Source organism: Oryctolagus cuniculus, chromosome 1 (genome assembly GCF_964237555.1).
Source record: "Oryctolagus cuniculus chromosome 1, mOryCun1.1, whole genome shotgun sequence".
NCBI lineage: Eukaryota > Metazoa > Chordata > Mammalia > Lagomorpha > Leporidae > Oryctolagus > Oryctolagus cuniculus.
In genome coordinates this window covers 75,380,262-75,400,966 of record NC_091432.1, presented here as the reverse complement: position 1 = coordinate 75,400,966, position 20,705 = coordinate 75,380,262, and the positions used below count along the sequence as shown (strand labels likewise).

Genomic DNA, 20,705 nt, shown 5'->3' with positions numbered 1-20,705 from the left:
GTCTTTCCTGAGGTCTCTGAACTACAATAAAATAGAGCTGTAATTGAAATTAATGTTTAAGAATGTGACTTTCTCAAACTAACGAGGGAAAAAAGACAACGCAGATATACTTCACACCCCTAGATAAAAAAGAAAGGTTGTCCCATGGTTTGATGTGACCCCATCTCCATCTGTTCTCAAATTGCATAGCCTCATTTGTATAAAAAGATTTTATGTTTCAATAAACTTTTCCCAAGATAGAGTTATGGGAAGATATGGTGTGGTATAGACATATATATGTGAACTATCTGTCTCAAGAATTTTTTGATAAGACTTCATCTGAGTTTAAGGATCCTCATATTAAAACTCTAAAAAATTCTTGCCAAGAGCTGTCAGAACTGAGAACTATGACTATATTTTAATTACTATATGGAGTTATATATGGAGCACAGTGCATCAGCCCTACTCCTCCCCCATCATTATACTCTGTTTTAATTAACGTTTGAAACTAAATCTGCTGAGGCAAGGTCCTTTTAAGTCTTCACCTCATGCCAAGAATCAGAATCACCACTTTCCTAAGATTACTGGCAAATTAATATTTCTGCTGACTACTAATTTATCCACATTTCAAGTTCTTTAGAAGGGCAGTAAAGGAACAAACACTTACTGAGTACCTTCTATGTTCCAGACTCTCATTTAAAATATGTCAGCATATCAAATATTATTATAAGCACCATCTTCAATGAAATATGTACCATTAATATTTTAAGTTAAGAGAAATAACATTCAGCAAGATTAATGTATGCACCAAGGTAGATGAATTCTATGCATTATATATTTACATATATTTATGTGCATGTGCAAATATATCACCCCCTTATTTGAGAAGGAATTTAAATAACTATAAATCCTAATGTAATGAAAAGTAAAATAGAATTATAAGAAATAGTCTGAAATATGAGAATATATGGGTTAAAATGGATGAAATCTTTTTTTTTTTTTTTTTTTGACAGGCAGAGTGGACAGTGAGAGAGAGAGACAGAGAGAAACGTCTTCCTTTGCCGTTGGTTCACCCTCCAATGGCCGCCGCGGCCAGCGCGCTGCGGCCGGCGCACCGCACTGATCCGATGGCAGGAGCCAGGAGCCAGGTGCTTTTCCTGGTCTCCCATGGGGTGCAGGGCCCAAGCACCTGGGCCATCCTCCACTGCACTCCCTGGCCATAGCAGAGAGCTGGCCTGGAAGAGGGGCAACCGGGACAGAATCCGGCGCCCCGACCGGGACTAGAACCCGGTGTGCCGGTGCCGCTAGGTGGAGGATTAGCCTATTGAGCCGCGGCGCCGGCCAAAATGGATGAAATCTTGAGTACATTTGTATAGAATACATGGCACAGGGATCACCTATATTTGCTGAAAGTAAGTAAAAACCTAATGCTTGGCTGGCGCCGAGGCTCACTAGGCTAATCCTCCGCCTTGCGGTGCTGGCACACTGGGTTCTAGTCCCGGTCGGGGAGCCAGATTCTGTCCCGGTTACCCCTCTTCCTGGCCAGCTCTCTGCTGTGGCCCGGGAAGGCAGTGGAGGATGGCCCAAGTCCTTGGGCCCTGCACCCCATAGGAGACCAGGATAAGTACCTGGCTCCTGCCTTTGGATCAGCGCGGTGCGCCGACTGCTGCGGCCATTGGAGGGTGAACCAACGGCAAAGAAAGACCTTTCTCTTTGTCTCTTTCTCACTGTCCACTCTGCCTGTCAAAAAAATAAATAAATAAAATTTAAAAAAAACTTAAAAAAAAACACTAATGCTTGAGTTGTCTTTTAGCAGCCAATGAAGGAGGTAACCATGATAAGGATTATTATTTATAATCTTTTACTATTTGAAATAATTTTTCTTGAATAACAGATTTGTTTCCTGGTACTCAAAGAGGAGAACAGTATTTCCTTTAGGGACTCAAAAAGAGAACTTTATACAGTAAAGCTTGCAGTGCTGTCAACAGTGTCACTAAAATAAATATAATAATGAATTTCCTAGAGCTTAAAAAGAAAATCCTTTACTATATAGGTAGATGAGCAGATATCAAAGCATGACTCTCTAAAAGCAATTGCTTATATTGAGAAAGAGGAGAAATGGGTATAGAACACTGATTTGTTCTCATATTTTGCTTTTTGATAACATAGATTAATTCAAGGACAGATTGTAAAGTGTCTAGAAGACTAGATGAAGAATATTTGCTTAGTAAATATTCCACAAATGCCATTTTGTTCAATTAAAATTTGATAAATGTGAAATAAAACTGAAGAGATTATTCTTGCAGTACAAGGATTTTATGTGTTTGATTAAATCAGAGCCATTTATTGGGAATCAGATAAATTGGGAAAAAATAACACTAAAGAACATTTTTCATTGACTGACAACTGTTGCATTAACTCTGTTTCTTGTGCTACATACTTATTCTTATTCTATTCTATTCTATTCTCTCCAGTTTCTTAGGTAAGGTTTAGAAACCTCCTGTTGTATTGACAAGGGCCTGAGTGACTGCATGAGGTTTGTTGAAATAACATCTATGGTCAGAGGCAGGTTTTTAAGACATCTCCCTAGGGCTGACGTTGTGGTGCAGTAGGTTAAGCCACTGCTTGCACTGCAATCCTATATCCGAGCACCAGTTTGAGTCTGGCTGCTCTACTTCCAATTTAGCTTCCTGCTAGTGTGCCTGGGAAAGTAGTGGAGTATGATCCAAGTAATCGGACCCCTGCTACCTACCCATGTGGGAGAACAGGATAGAGTTTCTGGTTCAGCCTGAGCCAGCAATGACTAGTTGACTATTGTGGCCTACTGGGGAGTGAACCAGCAGATGGAAGATTCTCTCTCTCTCCCATTTCAAATATATAAATTGATCTTAAAATATAAAAAAAAACTCATCCTAGGTATCCTCTAACCCACATAGATACAGGTAAGAAAGCCCTTCACGTTGAAATATCCTTTTGGATAGCTCAGGAACGCCATATAACCCATCTCTAGAAAACTGCAAATGCACACAGATCTTTGCATGTGATTTTAAGAAGTTTATGAATACTCTGGAACATGTCCACAAGTCTCTTCAGGTTGAAAATCTGTTAAAATGAATGACCTTTGCAATTTTAGGTGTTTTTTTTTTAGATAAAGATTTTTTTTATTTTACTTGAAAGGCAGAGTTACAGAGAGGGAGAGGCAGAAGCAGGAGAGAGAGAGATCTTCCATCTGCTGGTTCAGTCCCCAAATGGCCATGATGACTGGAGCTGGACCAGTCTGAAGCCAGGAACCAGGAGCTTCTTCTGGGTCTCCTACATGGGTGCAGGGTTGGACCATCTTCCACTGCTTTCCCAGGCATATTAGCAGGGAGCTGGATCAGAAGTGGAGCAGCCAGGACTCGAAGAAACACCCATTTGAGATGCCAGCACTGCAGGAGGAGGCTTAACCCACTTCGCCACATCACTGGTCCTCTTTTCAAATTCCTGAAAAATCAACAATCCGTTAATATCAAAGTTATTTTAATATAGTAACTGTCGTGTGTACCTATAAGGATAAAGTGATGGGAAAAGGCATGCCTAGCTAAATATATAAGGATGATGTGTACAGCTTCCAACTGGCTCCCAAATAATTAACTTGGATGAGATATCTATTAAAAATGATCACACTGGTATATATTTGTTGATGTGAACCACTTCTACAACAATGGGATAGTAGGGCTTTTTGTTAGTTGAGTCTGCTCAGAATCTGGAAAATAATACCATGTCACATCCCAGGGAAGGGTGTCTATATTTATAGTCACTGAAGTGTTAATAGTGTTAGAGCTCCCATATAATAGTTGTTCAAGTTGTATACCTCATAAAGATTCCCCATAAGGGTGCATCATTCACAATCTAGATATCATGGATCTGGATACTTCTTTTGACAACTTTTCACTAGTGAAATTTATTTTTCAAAGAAATTCTTCATATTTGAAGAGTTTTCCTAAAGATGGAAATAATATATCAAATAAAGTATGCCTTTTCCCAATTTTCCAAAAAAGTAATTTCTGGGGAGTAATATCCCTGCATCTCACATATCTCAATCTGCATCTGGTCATTAAAGTTTAAGTGAAAAAAGGAGCCCTAAAAGGAACCTGCTTTATACCCCACACACTGGGAAACGATTTCTTGATCTGCTGATATTTTGTTCCCAACATCTGTCATTCTGACTTTATTAATAAGGTGAAGATAACTAGGGGTCAATAGTGATCTTGTGCATTTAGCCCATTCTACAGGAGGAAGGGTTAAATAAAAGAACTTGAGGTGATCAACCAGGAGATAAAAACTGGGAGTTAGTATAATTGATAACAGAATTTTTTTTTTCCAGGAAGTGTTTTTCCATGTTTAATAATTTTCTAGGGCCTCTGTGGTAAACTACCAGGAATTGGGTAATTTTTTTAAGCAATAGACATTTATTGCCTCACAGTTTTGGAGATTACAAGTCCAAGATTAAGATGTTCACTTGACTAATTCCTTCTGCAGCTGTTCTGTACTTCTCTCCTTGCTTTTCATGGTTTACTGACAATCATTGACATTCCTTCATTTTTGGATACATCATTCTAATATCTGCCTTTGTCTTCATATGGTGATGTCACTGCTTGTGTCCAATTTCCTCTTCTAAGCACACCAGTCTTACTGGGTTAGGGCTCACTCTAATGAGCTTTTATTAAATTGGGTATATTTACAAAGACCTTATTTTCACATAAGGTCACCCTCATAGGTACAGCAGATTAGGACTTCAATACCCATTTATTATGGGCACAGAATTCAACTCTACACCATATTCCATAAAAATGGAAAGCATTCATAATTAAAACACTGCCTTGCATATTAGAAATACTGAGGAAATCTATAGAAAACAAATATGAGTTAATTTATTTACTCCAGAGTTTCCAAAACTTCATGCTTCCCAACATGAACACTATACATAATATTTGGCTTCTTGGAAAGAAGAAAGAAAAACATAGATATGGAAGCAAAAGTGTACAGGTTAGAGTGAAATATAGAATAAAATTCCGATTTAATTATTTCCTGGATGCTTTGACTTTCCAAATTATTTAGCCTCTTTGAGGTTTTGTATTCTCATCTAGTAAATGGATATGATTTTTCATGATTAACATATATTTTAAAGAGTACAAAAAATGAATAAGTTATTTTCCATGTATATAGTGCTCATCAAATTGCATAAATATGATGTGTAATGTTGATAACAGCATATGATACCTTGAGGTTTTACTCTGCACCACTTTCATCTGTGTTACCTCTTGTTATACTTATAACAAGTATGAATATCATTGTTATTCATATTTAATATTTTAAAAATGTTTTATTAATATAAAAAGAACAGATTTCATGTATTTCATAGGTGTAATTTTTAAAAGATAACAGTGCTTCCCTCATTTTCTCTTTCCCTCCGTCAACTCCCCTCCTTCCTTCCTTTCTTTTTTTCTCTTTAATTTTCACAAAAATATAATTTCAATCCCAGGCTTAAGGTAGCACTAAATATAATATTCAATAAACAAAAAGTAGAAAGACCACAGTTCCACAGGAATAAAAGCAAGGCTAAAACAACAGTCAAATCACAAGATGTTCATTTTATTCATATACATTTTTGTATTCTATATTAACTCCTACTTACCAGAGAAAACATATGATATAAATTACTGTACCTCAGAAAGATATAATTACTTACCTAAGATCATACAATGTTAGAATGGGGATTTAAATCCACATGTTTCTGGCTCTAAATTTCCATAAGTCCCATTCAATATATAGGAGACGGCAATAATCCAGGCTGCAAGCAGCGTTGTTCCTAATAATGATAAAGAAATAGAAATTAGCCTTCTCTTTGTTGGCGCTACCTCCGGAGGTGGCTGCCTTCTCCTCGGCACCATGGCCGCCCTCTGACCCCTGGTGATGCCCAAGATCGTCATAAAGAGGACCAAGAAGTTCTTCTGCCACCAGTCTGACCGGTATGTCAAGATTAAGCGTAACTGGCGGAAACCCAGAGGTATTGACAACAGGGTGCGGAGAAGATTCAAGGGCCAGATCTTGATGCCCAACATTGACTACAGGAGCAGCAAGCAGACCAAGCACATGCTGCCCAGCGGCTTCCGGAAGTTCCTGGTCCACAACGTCAAGGAGCTGGAGGTGCTGCTGATGTGCAACACATCCTACTGTGCAGAGATTGCTCACAACGTCTCCTCCAAGAACCGCAAAGCCATTGTGGAGAGAGCGGCCCAACTGGCCATCAGGGTCACCAACCCCAACGCCAGGCTGTGCAGTGAAGAAAATGAGTAGGCGGCTTGGGTGCGCATTTTGTTTGTGTTTAAATAAAACCTTGAAAACCGCAAAAAAAAAAAAAAGAAATAGAAATTATTTTTATCCCAAATAAAGAACTTTGAAAGTAAGCTTATAACATCAAGACTGACATCTCTGTAAACCTCTTGATTCCTGTCATGGTCATGAAATGCCCTCTGCTTCTTGGGGGAAAGGCATGCAGCAATCTCCGTCCTGTGTGTCATGGTTACAAAAGCTGCTCAGAATCCCCACAAACTTCTTCCTTCCATCAGCTGGCCAGAATTCAGTCATATAGCCATTCATTGCCGTAAGAAGCTAGAAGCACAGATATTTAGCTCTTATAAAATCTATAGTGGATATAGTCAAGGGAGATTGTTGAAAGCAGATGTTGAGTTAGTACATCTAAGAAACCTTCCATATAATACCTCTGATTGATTTCTCGTTCCTTTACAGAGTAAACCAAACACCGATGGGCAGACGTAAATAATGGGCATACCACTGCATCTATAAAATTTGGCTATTCAGCAATGGTGTGTCCACTTGACAATTCCAGGTAGTTGGCTTACTGCATCTCTTAATATTCTCAAGGGTGAGACACGTTTAAGAGGTCATCCAATACAGGATTCTCCCCCACCCCAATGCACTTATTTCTTCAGAAGCTCTCACAGAAGTGACTCTCCAGCCTCTGCCTATGTGAAGCTTGGAAGGCTTTCCTTATCATTCAAAAGTGATTAGCAGTCATCTATGGAGAGGTGATTGAGACGTGGCCTTGTCAGCCCTGAAACCAACCACAAAATAGTCATTTACTGTAATTGTCTCTTTTTCATATGCTTCGTGATGATTTAGTGAAATGGCTATTCTAAACACATGGAATGTTAGGAAAGAGATCATGAAAACATCCCATAGTATAACATACTTATTTTAGATATACACAGTGAAAGTCCAGATTTCAGTAGTGGAAACCAAATGAAAACTTTAGTCTCCAGACTAAACGCAGTAATAAAAAACAAAAAGAACTCTTGATTTGGTTTCATATCTGGGTTAAAACAACTTAATCACATCCTAAGTGTCCTTACACAAGTGAATTTCTCAAGAGCATGGTAACCATCTTGTTTTCAAGCTAACTTGAATAAACACTTACTGTGGCCAGCACTGATGCATAGTATATAAGGCTGCCACCTGTAGTGCTGGCATCCCATATGGGCACCAGTTCAAGACCTGGCTGTTCCATTTCTGATCCAGTTCTCTGCTATGCCTGGGAAAGCAGTAGAAGATGACCCAAGACTTTGGGCCCCCGCTTCATAGTAGGAGACCCCGAGGAGGCTCTTGGCTCCTGCCTTCAGATCGTCCCAGGTCCGGCCATTGCACCCATTTGGGGACTGAACCAGCAGATGGAAGAGCTCTCTTTCTCTGCCTCTGCCTCTCTGTAACTCTGTCTTCCAAATAAATAATAAATCTTGTAAAAAATAAACACTTACTAAGCACCTACTATGCACCAGGCAGTATATAAGAGATGAGATAGGAAAATGATTAACACACCAGGCCTAATTTAGAGGAGCTTATTGACTAGAGTGAAGAGCAGACAGGTAAATAAACAAGTGAAATATTCTCTAATACAGGAATTATTGTGAGCGGGACATAGAAAGTAGTGCTCAGACCCACTTGAGAGCTCTGAAGAAGTCTTTGCAGAGGCTTTCTCTGAGCTGAGAGCCTTGAAGGATGAAGTGTCAGAATTCAGTGATGATTATGTTTGAAGAAAATATCCCAGGCTGAGAAATAATGTTAAAATGTGAATTTATCTTAATAAAAACACAATGCTATCAATTTCTGAAAATTATGGTAATAAATAGATGAGATATTTTCAGAAATACCACTTTAACTTGCTACTTCATAACCCACTGCATTTTACATTATACCAAAATTTAGCCAACTTTTCCTACAGAGTCAAATAGTAAATACATTATGCTTTGTATACCAGTCTCTTATGTAACTAATCAACTTTGTTGTTGCAGCACAAAAGCAGAACAAATGACATGGCTATGTTCCCATAAATCTTTATTTAAATAACAGGGGGTGAGCAGAATTTGAACCACAAGTTTCAGTTTGCTAACTCTTGTTCTATACCATGAAGCTTCACAGGTAATCCAGCTCTGAGTTTCTCACTATAAAGTTACAGTGAATATTTATGAAACATTAGGTAGCAATTTAGTAAATATAAATTAAAACACCGTCTGCATCTTCAACATGACTTTCATTCCAGGAGATAAGAACCTTCATGTGACTCTCCTTACATCATCATCATCAATCCAATAGTTTTCATGAAAAAGTTGTATATTTATATGGATAGATAGATTTTAAGATTTATTTAGAAGAGTTACAGAAAGAAAGAGAGATTGGGGGTTGGGAGAGAGAGAGATCAATCTTCTATCTGCTGGTCCAATCCCCAGATGGCTTCAATGGCTGGGGCTGACCCAGGACAAAGTCAGGAGCCAGGAGCCCCATCTGCGTCTCCCATGTGGGTAGCAGGGGCCCAAGCACCTGGGCTGATCATCAGGGAGCTGGACTGGTAGTGGAGCAGCTGGGACTTGAACAGGTGCCCATAAAGGATGCCAATACAGCATAACGCCGGCCCCATTAAAAAAGTTTCCTGTTCCAAAATGTAAGAGACTAGAACATGATTACTACTCAGTAGCTTAGAAATAGGATCAATTAAAAGTCAAACATCCAAACTTAAAAATCAAGCTTGATGTACTTTATTGAAGCCTTGGTATTTACTCAGGTACAAAACTTTTGCTTCACTTGGAAATGTTGCTTTCACATTCTCCAAGTATGTTGGTTTCAAAATTTCCAAATTCATGTTTTACATATGAATTGCCACAGTAATTTTCCAACATCAGCATAAATATTGTTCTTGCTGGTCCACATTCGGAAAGATAATCTATGGGAAATTAAATGATCTGGCTGACATTTCCTTCCCTTCCCTTCCCTTCCAACTCCTTTTCCCTTAATTTCATGAGTTTGCTTTTGCAGCATTTCCTTTTCAGCACTTTCTGTTGCAATTGAACCAGTTAGCCAAAATGAGCTGTGGTTAGGGATCTCAGGTATTATACGTATAGGCTTAGGATTGAAATGCAAAGGATTGAAAAGTAATATAATGAAGCTCAGGTCTCTTTTTTTCCACTTTGCTTTTTTTTTTTTTTAAGGGAAAGGATTTATTGGGGAACACCCAACGGACTGGAGTGAAGGGGCGAAGAGGGAGAAGGAGAGTAAGAGAGAAAGAGGAGAGAGGAGAGGAAGAGGGGAGTGAGAGAAGAGAGAAGGCTAGAGAGGGTGAGAGGAGAGAAGGGAAGAGCCTAGAGAGAGGAGCCAAGAGAGCAGGAGAGAAGAACCAAGAGAGCACATGTTCAGGAACAGGCCCTTTTAAAACTTTGCCCGAGGGCAGGCAGGGAAGCAGGAGCATCGAATCCCATTAGGATGGGGGTGGAGCTTGACCACAGAGGTTGGACCATGTGGCCACCTGGCTAAAACTGCACCAGTTTCCTACCATTCCCCCCTTTTGTTTTTTATAAAGCAGGATTTGTATGGGGTTACATAGTCCCAAAAGTCCAGGAGGGGTAGAGGGATGATGATCTGTCTTTAGAGCTACTTCCTGCTAGCCTGGGGCAACGAGGTACTCTTCCCTGGCTTGGGGCGATGTCTCAAGCTGCTGTCTCCTGGGTGGGGAGCCGAGTATATTCCCATAGCAGCATTTGGTTGACTGCCTGGTTGCTAAAGGCCTTCATTTGTTCCATTATAACCTGCTGTAAGCACTTAGACACTGTAGTATAAAAGACAGGGTGAGAATAGTAACCAATGATCCTAAGAGTAGCATTAACCAGGTAATGAAAGGATTTCATAGAGGAGAGGAAATGGGGGGGGTCTCTGGACCCTTGTGGGGACAGTTTGATGGATGTGGCTTAAAGCAGATTCCAGTCAAGACTGGGAGAAAGGCCATTTAATTTTTACAGGTAGCGGGGTTTGTCTGTAGAGAAATTCTGAACAATTACACAACATTATCCACTTGGACTTTTTAAATTTTTTAAAATATTCAGAGATAATATATTTCAGAGTCTAAAATCCCACCCTGATCATCCACATAGTGGAAGAAATAATGAGTGAGTATGCAAATTGCAAGAAATTGTCTTGCCAATAAAGGTTCAGCCATCGGGTAATTTTTAGCTCCAAAATTTTACTACCCTAGGTCCAAACCTGAGTTCATCTCTTCTTTAGAAAGACATCCGCAGGTAGAAATGAATAATTGGAGGATGAATGGGAAGGACCTTGGACAGATGTTGTGATTAAGTTGAAGGAGGGAAGTATTTTTTTTAAAGTGAAAAAAAGTTTGAAATTGAACTATCCCCTTTGCAAGGTTTTGTCCATGTCTGGTTGCACTTCACCCAACGTTCTGCCATCTCCAACTAGAAATAAACATAGGAGAGCTCTGAGTTGGTTCTACTTTCTTTAGTTTCCTTCCATCAGGAGATGTATGGTTTTGAGAGTAATCATGTTATTAGTGATGATAATAATACTATATATATGGTGAGCACCAGGTACATACTGAAAATGTCCTAAAAGTTTTACATAGATGAGCAATTGAGTCTTTCCAAAATCCTCAGAGTAGGTACTATTATCACCCCCAATTTTAGGGAACAACAAAGGTGAGTACAAACAATTTAAGCCAAAGGTCATGTAGTATACAAGCATTAGAAGCATGCTATTGGCTGGCGCCGCGGCTCAATATGCTAATCCTCCACCTAGTAGCGCTGGGACACCAGGTTCTAGTCCCAGTTGGGGCGCTGGATTCTGTCCCGGTTGCCCCTCTTTCCAGGCCAGCTCTCTGCTGTGGCCCAGGAAGGCAGTGGAGGATGACCCAAGTGCTTGGGCCCTGCACCCCATGGGAGACCAGGAGAAGCACCTGACTCCTGCCTTCGGATCAGTGCAGTGCACCACCTGCAGCACGCTGGCCGCAGCGGCCATTGGAGGGTGAACCAATGGCAAAAGGAAGACCTTTCTGTCTCTCTCACTATCCACTCTGCCTGTCAAAAAACAAAAAACAACAAAACAACAACAACAACAAAAAAACCCAAAAAGCATGCTGTTAACTCATATAGGCTGGCTCCAGCATCTGTTGCCTTGAGCCCTTTGCGCTACATGCTCCCTTTTCAAGGAGACTTCAAACTAGACTGTCAATATTTCCTTCCTAATTTGGTATTTTTTTTTGTTTCTTCATCTCTGACTTTAATGAAGGAATCTTTGATAAGCTATACTCTGCAAGACATAAGGTAGAGATTTGAATTCTTTCCTCACTCTGTGTATAAGTGTAGGCATGTCATTTAACTGGTGGCATCTGTAGATTCTTTTCATAGAGGAGATAACTAGATGGCATGAGACATAATCATACTGAATTCTCACAAACAATATAAATAGTTGGTAGTAACTACTTTATGTGGATGGGATGATATTTCAAGATATAGTTTTCCATTGATGATTATTAGGACAAAATTTTAAATTATAGGCTATTTCAAATAAATTCATTTAGGAGGGTAATAAAAAGAGCAATAACGATGATACCTCTACCTTATATCTGTATGCAATATTACATTCTGAAAAGTGTTGTGACAATCTGTACCAGTCATTCTAGGAATTAAGTAAAATGATGACTATAGTCAATAGTTCAAATGAAGTACAAAGTATCACCTTCCCATCGCCTGTTGAGCACTTCCAATAGCCTGTACTTCCCCAAATGCTTAGTATATATTAAAAATCTGGTATTTCACAACATTTATATACTATTCTGTTTTCTGTGGCTATATTCCTGGCACAGTTCCTGATTCATACTAGATGTTTAACAAATCTGATCAATCAGTCAATGACAGGTGAAGGCTAGTGTCCTGCCTATGATGAAAACAGTTCATAAAGCATAATCAAGGGCTTTTTTTCTCACATTGGGATTATTTTAAACTTCATGATAAATATAACTTTGTACTATATAATTATGATGAAAATATCTCCTAACAACATATACTACCATCACCATTATCTTATACTGGATGCCTGTGAAACAACCAAGTATTAATGTACTCATAAATCTTTAAAGATAATAACTTTTCAAGAATGGTATTATGACATCTCCTTTATAATGAAGAAACTGAATCTCAGAGAAGTTAAGCAATGATCTCTCAGCAACTATTTATTGGGACCCCAAAGCCTGAGCCTCACCATGTACCCGCCTTACCAGATTTAAGTTCCTTTTGTTTGGGCGCCTGGCTTAGCAGTTGCTCACTTTCCTGGTTCAAAAATGCTCAAAGGTACTCTTCTATTTTCCATTTTCCTTCCATTAGGATAGGATGCAGTGCCCCATCAATCAGGTTTCCTTCACCATGTTGATCACCCTGCTTGTGTTTCAAACCATTCTGCATTTCCTTTCCTCCTCAAGCAGCTTGAATATTTTTCACTTTACTCCAAGAGCGACCCCCTTACTACCACCCTGTTTGCTTTTGAGTTCACTTCTGCATCTTGTAGTCTTATGCCTAGTTGCTGATGTATGACAGTATCCCTAAAAGAACTTCATGGCTGGGGAGCAATGATTTTGTTTCCTTGAATAAAACAAAAGAAGCAACAGGTAGAAAGGTCAGGAGATGCCTATTCTGGTCCTACTTCTATTATTTTGAAATTCAGTGTCTTTAGGTATTTTTTTTTTTTTTTTTTTGACAGGCAGAATGGACAGTGAGAGAGAGAGACAGAGAGAAAGGTCTTCCTTTGCCATTGGTTCACCCTCCAATGGCCCCCGCGGCCGGCGTGCTGCGGCCTGCGCACCGCGCTGATCCGATGGCAGGAGCCAGGAGCCAGGTGCTTTTCCTGGTCTCCCATGGGGTGCAGGGCCCAAGCACCTGGGCCATCCTCCACTGCCTTCCCTGGCCACAGCAGAGGGCTGGCCTGGAAGAGGGGCAACCGGGACAGAATCCGGCGCCCCGACCGGGACTAGAACCCGGTGTGCCGGCGCCGCTAGGCGGAGGATTAGCCTAGTGAGTCGCGGCGCCGGCCCGTGTCTTTAGGTATTATTTAACTCCTCAGTAGTAAAACTCCCCAGTAGTAAAACTCCTCAGTTAGTAAAAGTGATCTGTAAAATGGATCATAATGCTTGCTTTTCTGAAAATACATATGTGAGTTTCTGATATATGACCTGATTCAGGATTTGGTGTGGGTATATATGTATTTCATTTTTCCTCTCCTTCCTACCTCTTAGATGTCTGAATAGTCATAATTAATCACTACAACAAATTTTTCCAATATTTATAAAGCCACTAACATTTGTCTAAGCAGTCACTTATTTCCCCAGAGGCACTTTGAATTTAACACAAAATATACAGTACACGGAGACCTAGGCTTTATATATCAGTTCAGTAGAAGACCCTCTCTCTCCTGGGGCAGTGTGGACAATAGAACTCTGGAAGATTAAGGCAACTGCTGGGATTTTGTGTTAAAAACAAATTTAGATTATTGGCTGAGAAATACTGCTAGTGGCCTGCATTCTTTGATATTCCTTCTTTAGCTATTACTAATCAGCAAATAAACCAAACTTTCAGAAGAGATACCTCATTATTTTCTTTGGTTTTTCTCCTCTGGCCGTATTTCTGGCTGTGCTTACTAAGTAGGGGGGAACTTTCTATAATTGGGTTCAGAGAGTTCAGTAAACATACTACTCCCCGTGCACATACAGACTAATCTCTAAGTAACCAGTATGGCTTCTACATGAATGTATGACCAAGAGATTTACTGATTTTGAAAAAAATTAAATTCCCCATAATTATTTTTCTGTTTTCTTCTCTGGAGAGAAAAAAGCAAAAGTATTCACATGTTGACAAAATTTAGTTTGCAATCTCAGCCATAAGAAGTAAAGGTACCAACAGTACCTTATGAGTAAAGTACAAGTCTTCTCTGAAGGTGGTTGTTTTAATGGGGACTGCTTCCCTGAGGAGATGCTGAAGCTCTAGGGTACAGAGTTCATTTCCTAAAGGGTGACCTTGTTAGAGACACTAAACAAAGAACATCACACTGAGTCCTGACTCATTCTTAAACAGAAAAAGTTGATACCATTGCACCAAATTGAGATGAGATTTTTAAAATATGGACTGTGAACTGAAAGCAGGAGAGATCATGTTTGTATATTCTCTGTTTCTTAAAAAGACAAACATGACCAAATGTCAAAAGCACTTATTGAATATCCTCTGCATCAACTATGAAGAGTAGAAGGTGGTAAATGATTAATCTTTCTATAATTGAGCTTTAACTATAAATGATATAAAACAGAAATGATAAACAAGATATACTTCAAAATGTTATATTGAGGATTTGTTTAAATAATTGTTGCCATAGTGGCAAGATCATTAATGCTTCAAAAATGTAGTTTCCTTTCATCCATTACTCTTGAATTTTTCATATATAGTCTGTGTAGACATCATTGTAATGTAATCCCTCACAATAACAAATATTTGTCCTAAATGATCCTAGTGAGCAAATCCACATTAATTCACAACTAGTAAAATGATGACTAATGGGTGATAAAGACTGCCTTGTATATATTATCTTCCTTAATTCTCATGAATATTTCAAAATATCCATTACTATCATTTTATATATGAGGAACTTGAGGGTTATATTTGGAGAAATATATATATATATATTTATACACACACACATATATATCTAGTATGGTTTCTCTTTGTTTATATGACTTTTCTAATTTTTCCATAATAAGTATGTTACAAGAATAATAATAACAATAGCCAAGTATTACTGAGTCTTCTCTACAGTGAGCTAAGTGCATGGCCTTTACTCTGAGGTTGGATTATATGAGCTGGACCTTGGGTTCCATTTATATTGTCTATGTTAAGAAGTAAGTTATCTTATAGGTGTTTTTCCAATATATGTCTATTTAATATATACTATTACTGGCACAATACTATAGAATAAAAAATATCCTGAAGCTTACAGAGAATGAATAAATGTGTTAAAATTCACATAGAATGTCCACACATTAAAACAATAGAATAAAGTGAAAAAAAAAATTATCCTGACAAAGATTGTCAGATACAATCATAGAAGATCTTACAAATTTTTATCAAGATCAGAAAAGATTAGTGCTAGGGTGAACATGTAGCCAAGTAAATAAGATGCTAGTTAGAATGCCCACATTTCACATCCTATATTGGAGTACTTGATTTTATACCTAGCTCTAGCTCCTAGCTTCAGTTCTTTGCTCATTCAGACCCAGAGAAACAGTAACAATGGCTCAAATAACAGGGTCCCTGCCACTTCAATTGTGTTTCCCGTTTCTCACTTCAGCATTGGTGCTGCCCACAACAATTGGGGCATTTGGGGAGTGAACCAGCAATGTAATCTCTCTCATTCTCTCAAATAGGCAAATTAATTAATAAATAGTTAAGAGAAGCTTAATGCACGTATATACATAATTTTGTAGGCATTGTGTGTGTGTGGTATAAGTGTGTTTGAGGAGAGAGAGAAAAAATGCTTGTTTGTCCTTAGATTGTGTTTGGAAATGGAAATGTGTGAGGATAAGGCAAGCATATTTCATTAGTGGTTAATCACAACTCGACTCAGCAAATATGGCTTTTCATCCACTGTTCTTACTGCAGTCAGCCAAGCTCTGCCTCTCTTCATCCCAGAAATGCTGCATAGCCACAGGTCTGCTTCAGGGTGGGAAAACTGGCTGTTTTCCTGGACTTGGCTCCTGGTGATCCATGGTTGGCATTTAATGTGGTTACTGACTTGTGGTTTAGCACTGGAGATGATGGCCCACCAGGGGGGAAGGATTTTGTGAAATCCAAGAAAATGGGTCAAAAATTTGAAGCCAGGAAAGGAAGCTGCTCCATGTGACTAGCATGGGGCCCAGTGGTCTTGGTTAGGGGAATCTCTAAATTAGGCCAAACTGGATTGGAAGTAAAGGAGCAAATTTTATGAGACACTGGTAACTCCCTGAGTAAGCACGTTTTTGTGGTATAACAAGCAGACATGGAGTTAGAGGAACAGAATTAGATCAAATATAAAAGATACTGGACTTGCAATGGCACATTGGGAAGCAGGATGAGATAGAGCTAGAGAAATCAAATAACTCTCAACAAGAAGCTATAACATCTGTATTTCAGTTATGATGTCATTAAGTCAGATAAATATGATTCTAGTTTTAATTTTTTAAGAGTTACTTATTTGTTTATTTTATTTTTTTCCACAAAGAAATCTTTTATTTAATGAGTACAAATTTCATAAGTACAACTTTGGGAATATAGTGATTCTTCTCACCATGCCTGCCTTCCAACCCTCACTCCCACCCCACCTCTTCCTCCCTCTCCCACTCCCAGTCCCATTCTCCATTAAGATTAATTTTCAATTAACTTTATACACAGAAGACCAACTCTATACTAAGTAAAGATTTTAACAATTTGTACATACACGCACACAAAAAAAAAAACCTGTTTGAGAACAAGTTTTAGAATCAATTCTCATAATACAACTCATTGAAGACAGAAATCCTGCATGGTAAGTAAGTGCACAGTGATCACCTGAGGCTCTTGACATGAGCTGCACTGGCTATGGAAGCCTTTTGAATCCATAATATCTGTCAGTATTTAGACAAGGCCATAAGCAAAGTGGAAGTTCTCCCTTCAGAGAAAAGTACATCCTTTTTAATGCCCCCCTCTCTCCCCTGGGATATCCCGTGGGGTCTCACTCACAGAGTTCCTTCATGTATGACACTTTTATGCCACAATAGCTTGGCTTTCCATGCCTGAAATGCTCTCATGGGCTTTTCAGCCAGACCAGGATGACTCAAGGGCTGATTCTGAGGTCAGAGTGCTATTTAAAGCGATTGTGTACTGCTTCCCATTTTGGAACATTCTCTCCTTTTTAATTCTATCTATTAATATTGCCAAACATTTGATCTCATTTATATGATCCCTTTAACACTTAATCCTATCTATATGATCACTTTAAATTTAATATGATCACTTTAACACTTAAGATGGCATTTTTACCACTCATCTTAATGGGATCTGGGGACCCATGGCAAGTTCTTAAACTGTACCTTTAGAGGTAAGTCTGTAGGAATGTATGCAGAATTATACAGCTTTATAATTATGACTTACTCCTCCCTTTCTTATTCCAACTCTTATTTTACTGAGATCTATCTATTTATTTTTACTCAGATTTTCAATTGACTTTATGCATATATGATTAACTCTATGTTAAGTAAAGTGTCCAACAAATAGTATGAAGAAGATAAAAAGAAAAACTGCTCCTTGACAGTGAAGACAAGGGCCGCTCAAGTCCTTGCTTCTCAAAGTGTCAATTTCACATCTACAGATATTCTTTTAGGTGCTCTATTAGTTATTGTAGATCAGGAGAGAACATACAGTATTTGTCCCTTTGAGACTGGCTTATTTCACTAGGTTTGATGTTTTCCAGATTCATCCATTTTGTTGAAAATGACCGGATCTCATTTTTTTTTTACCACTGTGTATTGAACCATAGAATGCATATTCGATAATTTCTTTATCTAGTTGTCAGTTGACAGGCATTTAGGTTGATTCTATGTCTTAGCTATTGTGACTTGAGCTGCAATAAATATGGATGCAGATAACTCTCTTTATTTGCTGATTTCATTTCCCTTGGGTAAATTCCCAGGAATGGGATGGCTGGGTCACATAATAGGTCTATATTCAGATTTCAATATCTCCAAAATATCTTTGATAGTCATTTTTCCAGTTTACATTCCCACCAACAATGGATTGGGGTATCTTTTCTTCCACATCCTTACCAGTATTTGTTGTTGTTGTTTTTATTTCTGTATGAAAGCCATTCCAACTAGGGTGAGGTGAAACTGCGTCATGGTTTTGATTTGCATTTCCCTGATGGTTAGTGATCTGAACATTTTTTCATTTGTCTGTTGGCCATTTGGATTTCCTCTTTTGAAAACTGTTTAAGTTCTGTGCCCATTTCTTAACTGAGTTGTTTGTTTTGTTGTAGAGTTTTTTTGATTTCTTTATGTACTCTGGTTATTAATCCTTTATCAAGTTACATAGTTTGCAAATAATTTCTCCCATTCTGTCAGTTGTCTCTTCACTTTCCTTAATGTTTCTTTTGTAGTACAGAAGCTTCTCAATTTGATGTAATCCCATTTGTTAATTTTGGCCTTGATTGCCTGTTCCTCTGAGGTCTTTTCCAAGAACTCTTTGCCTGTGCCAATCTCTTGCAGGATTTCCCTATGTTCTCTAATAATTTGATGGTGTTGGAACATACATTTAGGTCTTTAATCCATTTTGAATGGATTTTTGTGTAAGGTGTAAGGTAGGGGTCCTGCTTCACACTTCTGCATTGGATATCCAGTTTTCCCACCACCACTTGTTGAAGAGAATGTCCTTGGTCCAGGGATTGATTTTAGCTCCTTGGTCAAATATCAGTTGGTTGTAGGTGCTTGGATTGATTTCTGGCATTTCTATTCTGTTCCATTGGTCTATCATCTGTTTTTGTACCAGTACCAGGCTGTTTTGATTATTACTGCCTTGTGGTATTTCTTGAACTCTGGTATTGTGAAGCCTCTGGCTTTGCTTTTGTTGTATAAGATTGTTTTAGCTATTCAAGGTCTTCTATGATTCCATATGAATTTCAGTATCAATTTTTCTAGATGTGAGAAGAATTTCTTTGGTATTTCAATTGGTATTGCATTGAATCTGTAAATTGCTTTTGAAGGAATGGACATTTTGATGATATTGATTCTTCCAATCCATGAACATGGAAGATTTTTCAATTTTTTGCTATCTTCTTATATTTCTTTCTTTAAGGTTTTGTGATTCTCATGGTAGAGATCTTTGACATCTGTGGTTAAATTTATTCCATGGTATTTGATTTTTTTGTAGCTGTTGTAAATGGGACTGATAAGAAGTTCTTTTTCAGTCGTGGCATTATTTGTGCATCCGAAGGCTGTTGATTTTTGTGTATTGATTTTATATCCTGCTACTTTACCAAACTCTGAGTTCTATTAGTCTCTTGGTGGAGTCTTTTGGATCCCCTATATATAGAATCATGTCATCTACAAATAGGGATAGTTTGACTTTCTCTTTCCCAATTTGTATCCACTTGATTTCTTTTTCTTGCCTAATGGCTCTGGCAAAAACTTCCAGGACTATATTGAATAGCAATGATGAGAGTGGCCATCCTTGTCTGATTCCGGATCTCACTGGGAATGCTTCCAACGTTTCCCCATTCATAGGACACTGGCTATGTTTTGTCATAAATAGCCTTGATTGTGTTGAGGAATGTTCCTTCCATACCAAATTTGCTTAGATTTTCATCATTAAAGAGTATTGTATTTCATCAAAGTGCTTTCACTGCATCTATTGATATAATCATATGTTTCTGGCTCTTTAGTTTATTAATATGATGTATCATATTGATTTGCGAATGTTAAACCATCCCTGCATACCAGGGACAAATCTCACTTGGTCTGGGTGAAGGTTCTTTTTGATGTGTTGTTGGATTCAATTGACTAGAATTTTGTTGAGGATTTTTGTTTCTATGTTCATCAGGGAAATTGGTCTGTGGTTCTCTTTCTCTGCTGCATCTTTTCTGAGTTTAGGACATACACAGGCTTGGCTAGGTAAATCTCTTTTTTTTTTTTTTTTAATTAGATGAGAGGTTTCTTCTTATCTGTTGTCATACACTCAACTGAGCCCCTCTTCTCAAAGGAGACCAGTGTGTGGGCGCTAGCCTCAGTGGGTATATTATGCATCCATTCTGCCTCAAGGACCACACAAAAGATCTATGCAGTTCTCAGTGAAAATGCAGATTCCCCAGCAATGTCCCTCCTCTGATAACTAGGGAGCCCTGATGGAGCCTCCCACGTGCCTGCCCAAAGTCCCAGCCACAACAAGAGTCCTCCCACGCAGCCTCAGTTTTTTTACATTCTCAGCACACAAGCATCCCACAGTCAGGAGCACTCAGCCCTGGTCTATTCTCCCCAACAGACTCGGGAGTCTCCACTTGGCTGGTTGTTGTGTGTGGACATGAGCTGGTGCAGCTGTTATGTATGTCCAAAACGATGCCTTCTGTCTAATGGCTTGTTAGAGGACACAGTTGCAGGGTGATCGGGGAAAGAAAAAACATGCCCCCACATTTGTTTTTTCTCCTCTACTTTGGCAGGTACACTATCCCCCATAGGGCTCCAAGCTGGATTCCCTCTAGGCTCTGCCTGCAGCTTTTTCATCAGTGGCTTGGCCTGCAAAAGTCTGGTTTCACCTCATTCTCCAGCGCTGGTGCAGAGGTTCTCAGCTGCT

At 38.8% G+C, this 20,705-nt stretch overlaps 2 protein-coding genes across 20 annotated transcripts in view; both read left to right on the top strand.

Moving 5' to 3' along the window:
• The window catches only part of DLG2 (discs large MAGUK scaffold protein 2), a 2,256,157-nt gene that overhangs the window by 1,307,141 nt on the left and 928,311 nt on the right, over positions 1-20,705 (top strand). The gene's annotated exons all lie outside the window — the stretch shown is intronic.
• Positions 1,431-11,405, top strand: LOC127483603 (large ribosomal subunit protein eL32-like). Its single transcript, XM_070076304.1, has one exon. It carries the CDS (start codon positions 5,935-5,937, stop codon positions 6,316-6,318), a length of 384 nt encoding a protein of 127 aa, XP_069932405.1. The 5' UTR covers positions 1,431-5,934; the 3' UTR covers positions 6,319-11,405.

What these genes read in the sequence shown, in the direction of transcription:
- LOC127483603 (XM_070076304.1), top strand. Translation starts at nt 5,935, where the DNA reads ATGCCCAAGATCGTCATAAAGAGGACCAAGAAGTTCTTCTGCCACCAG.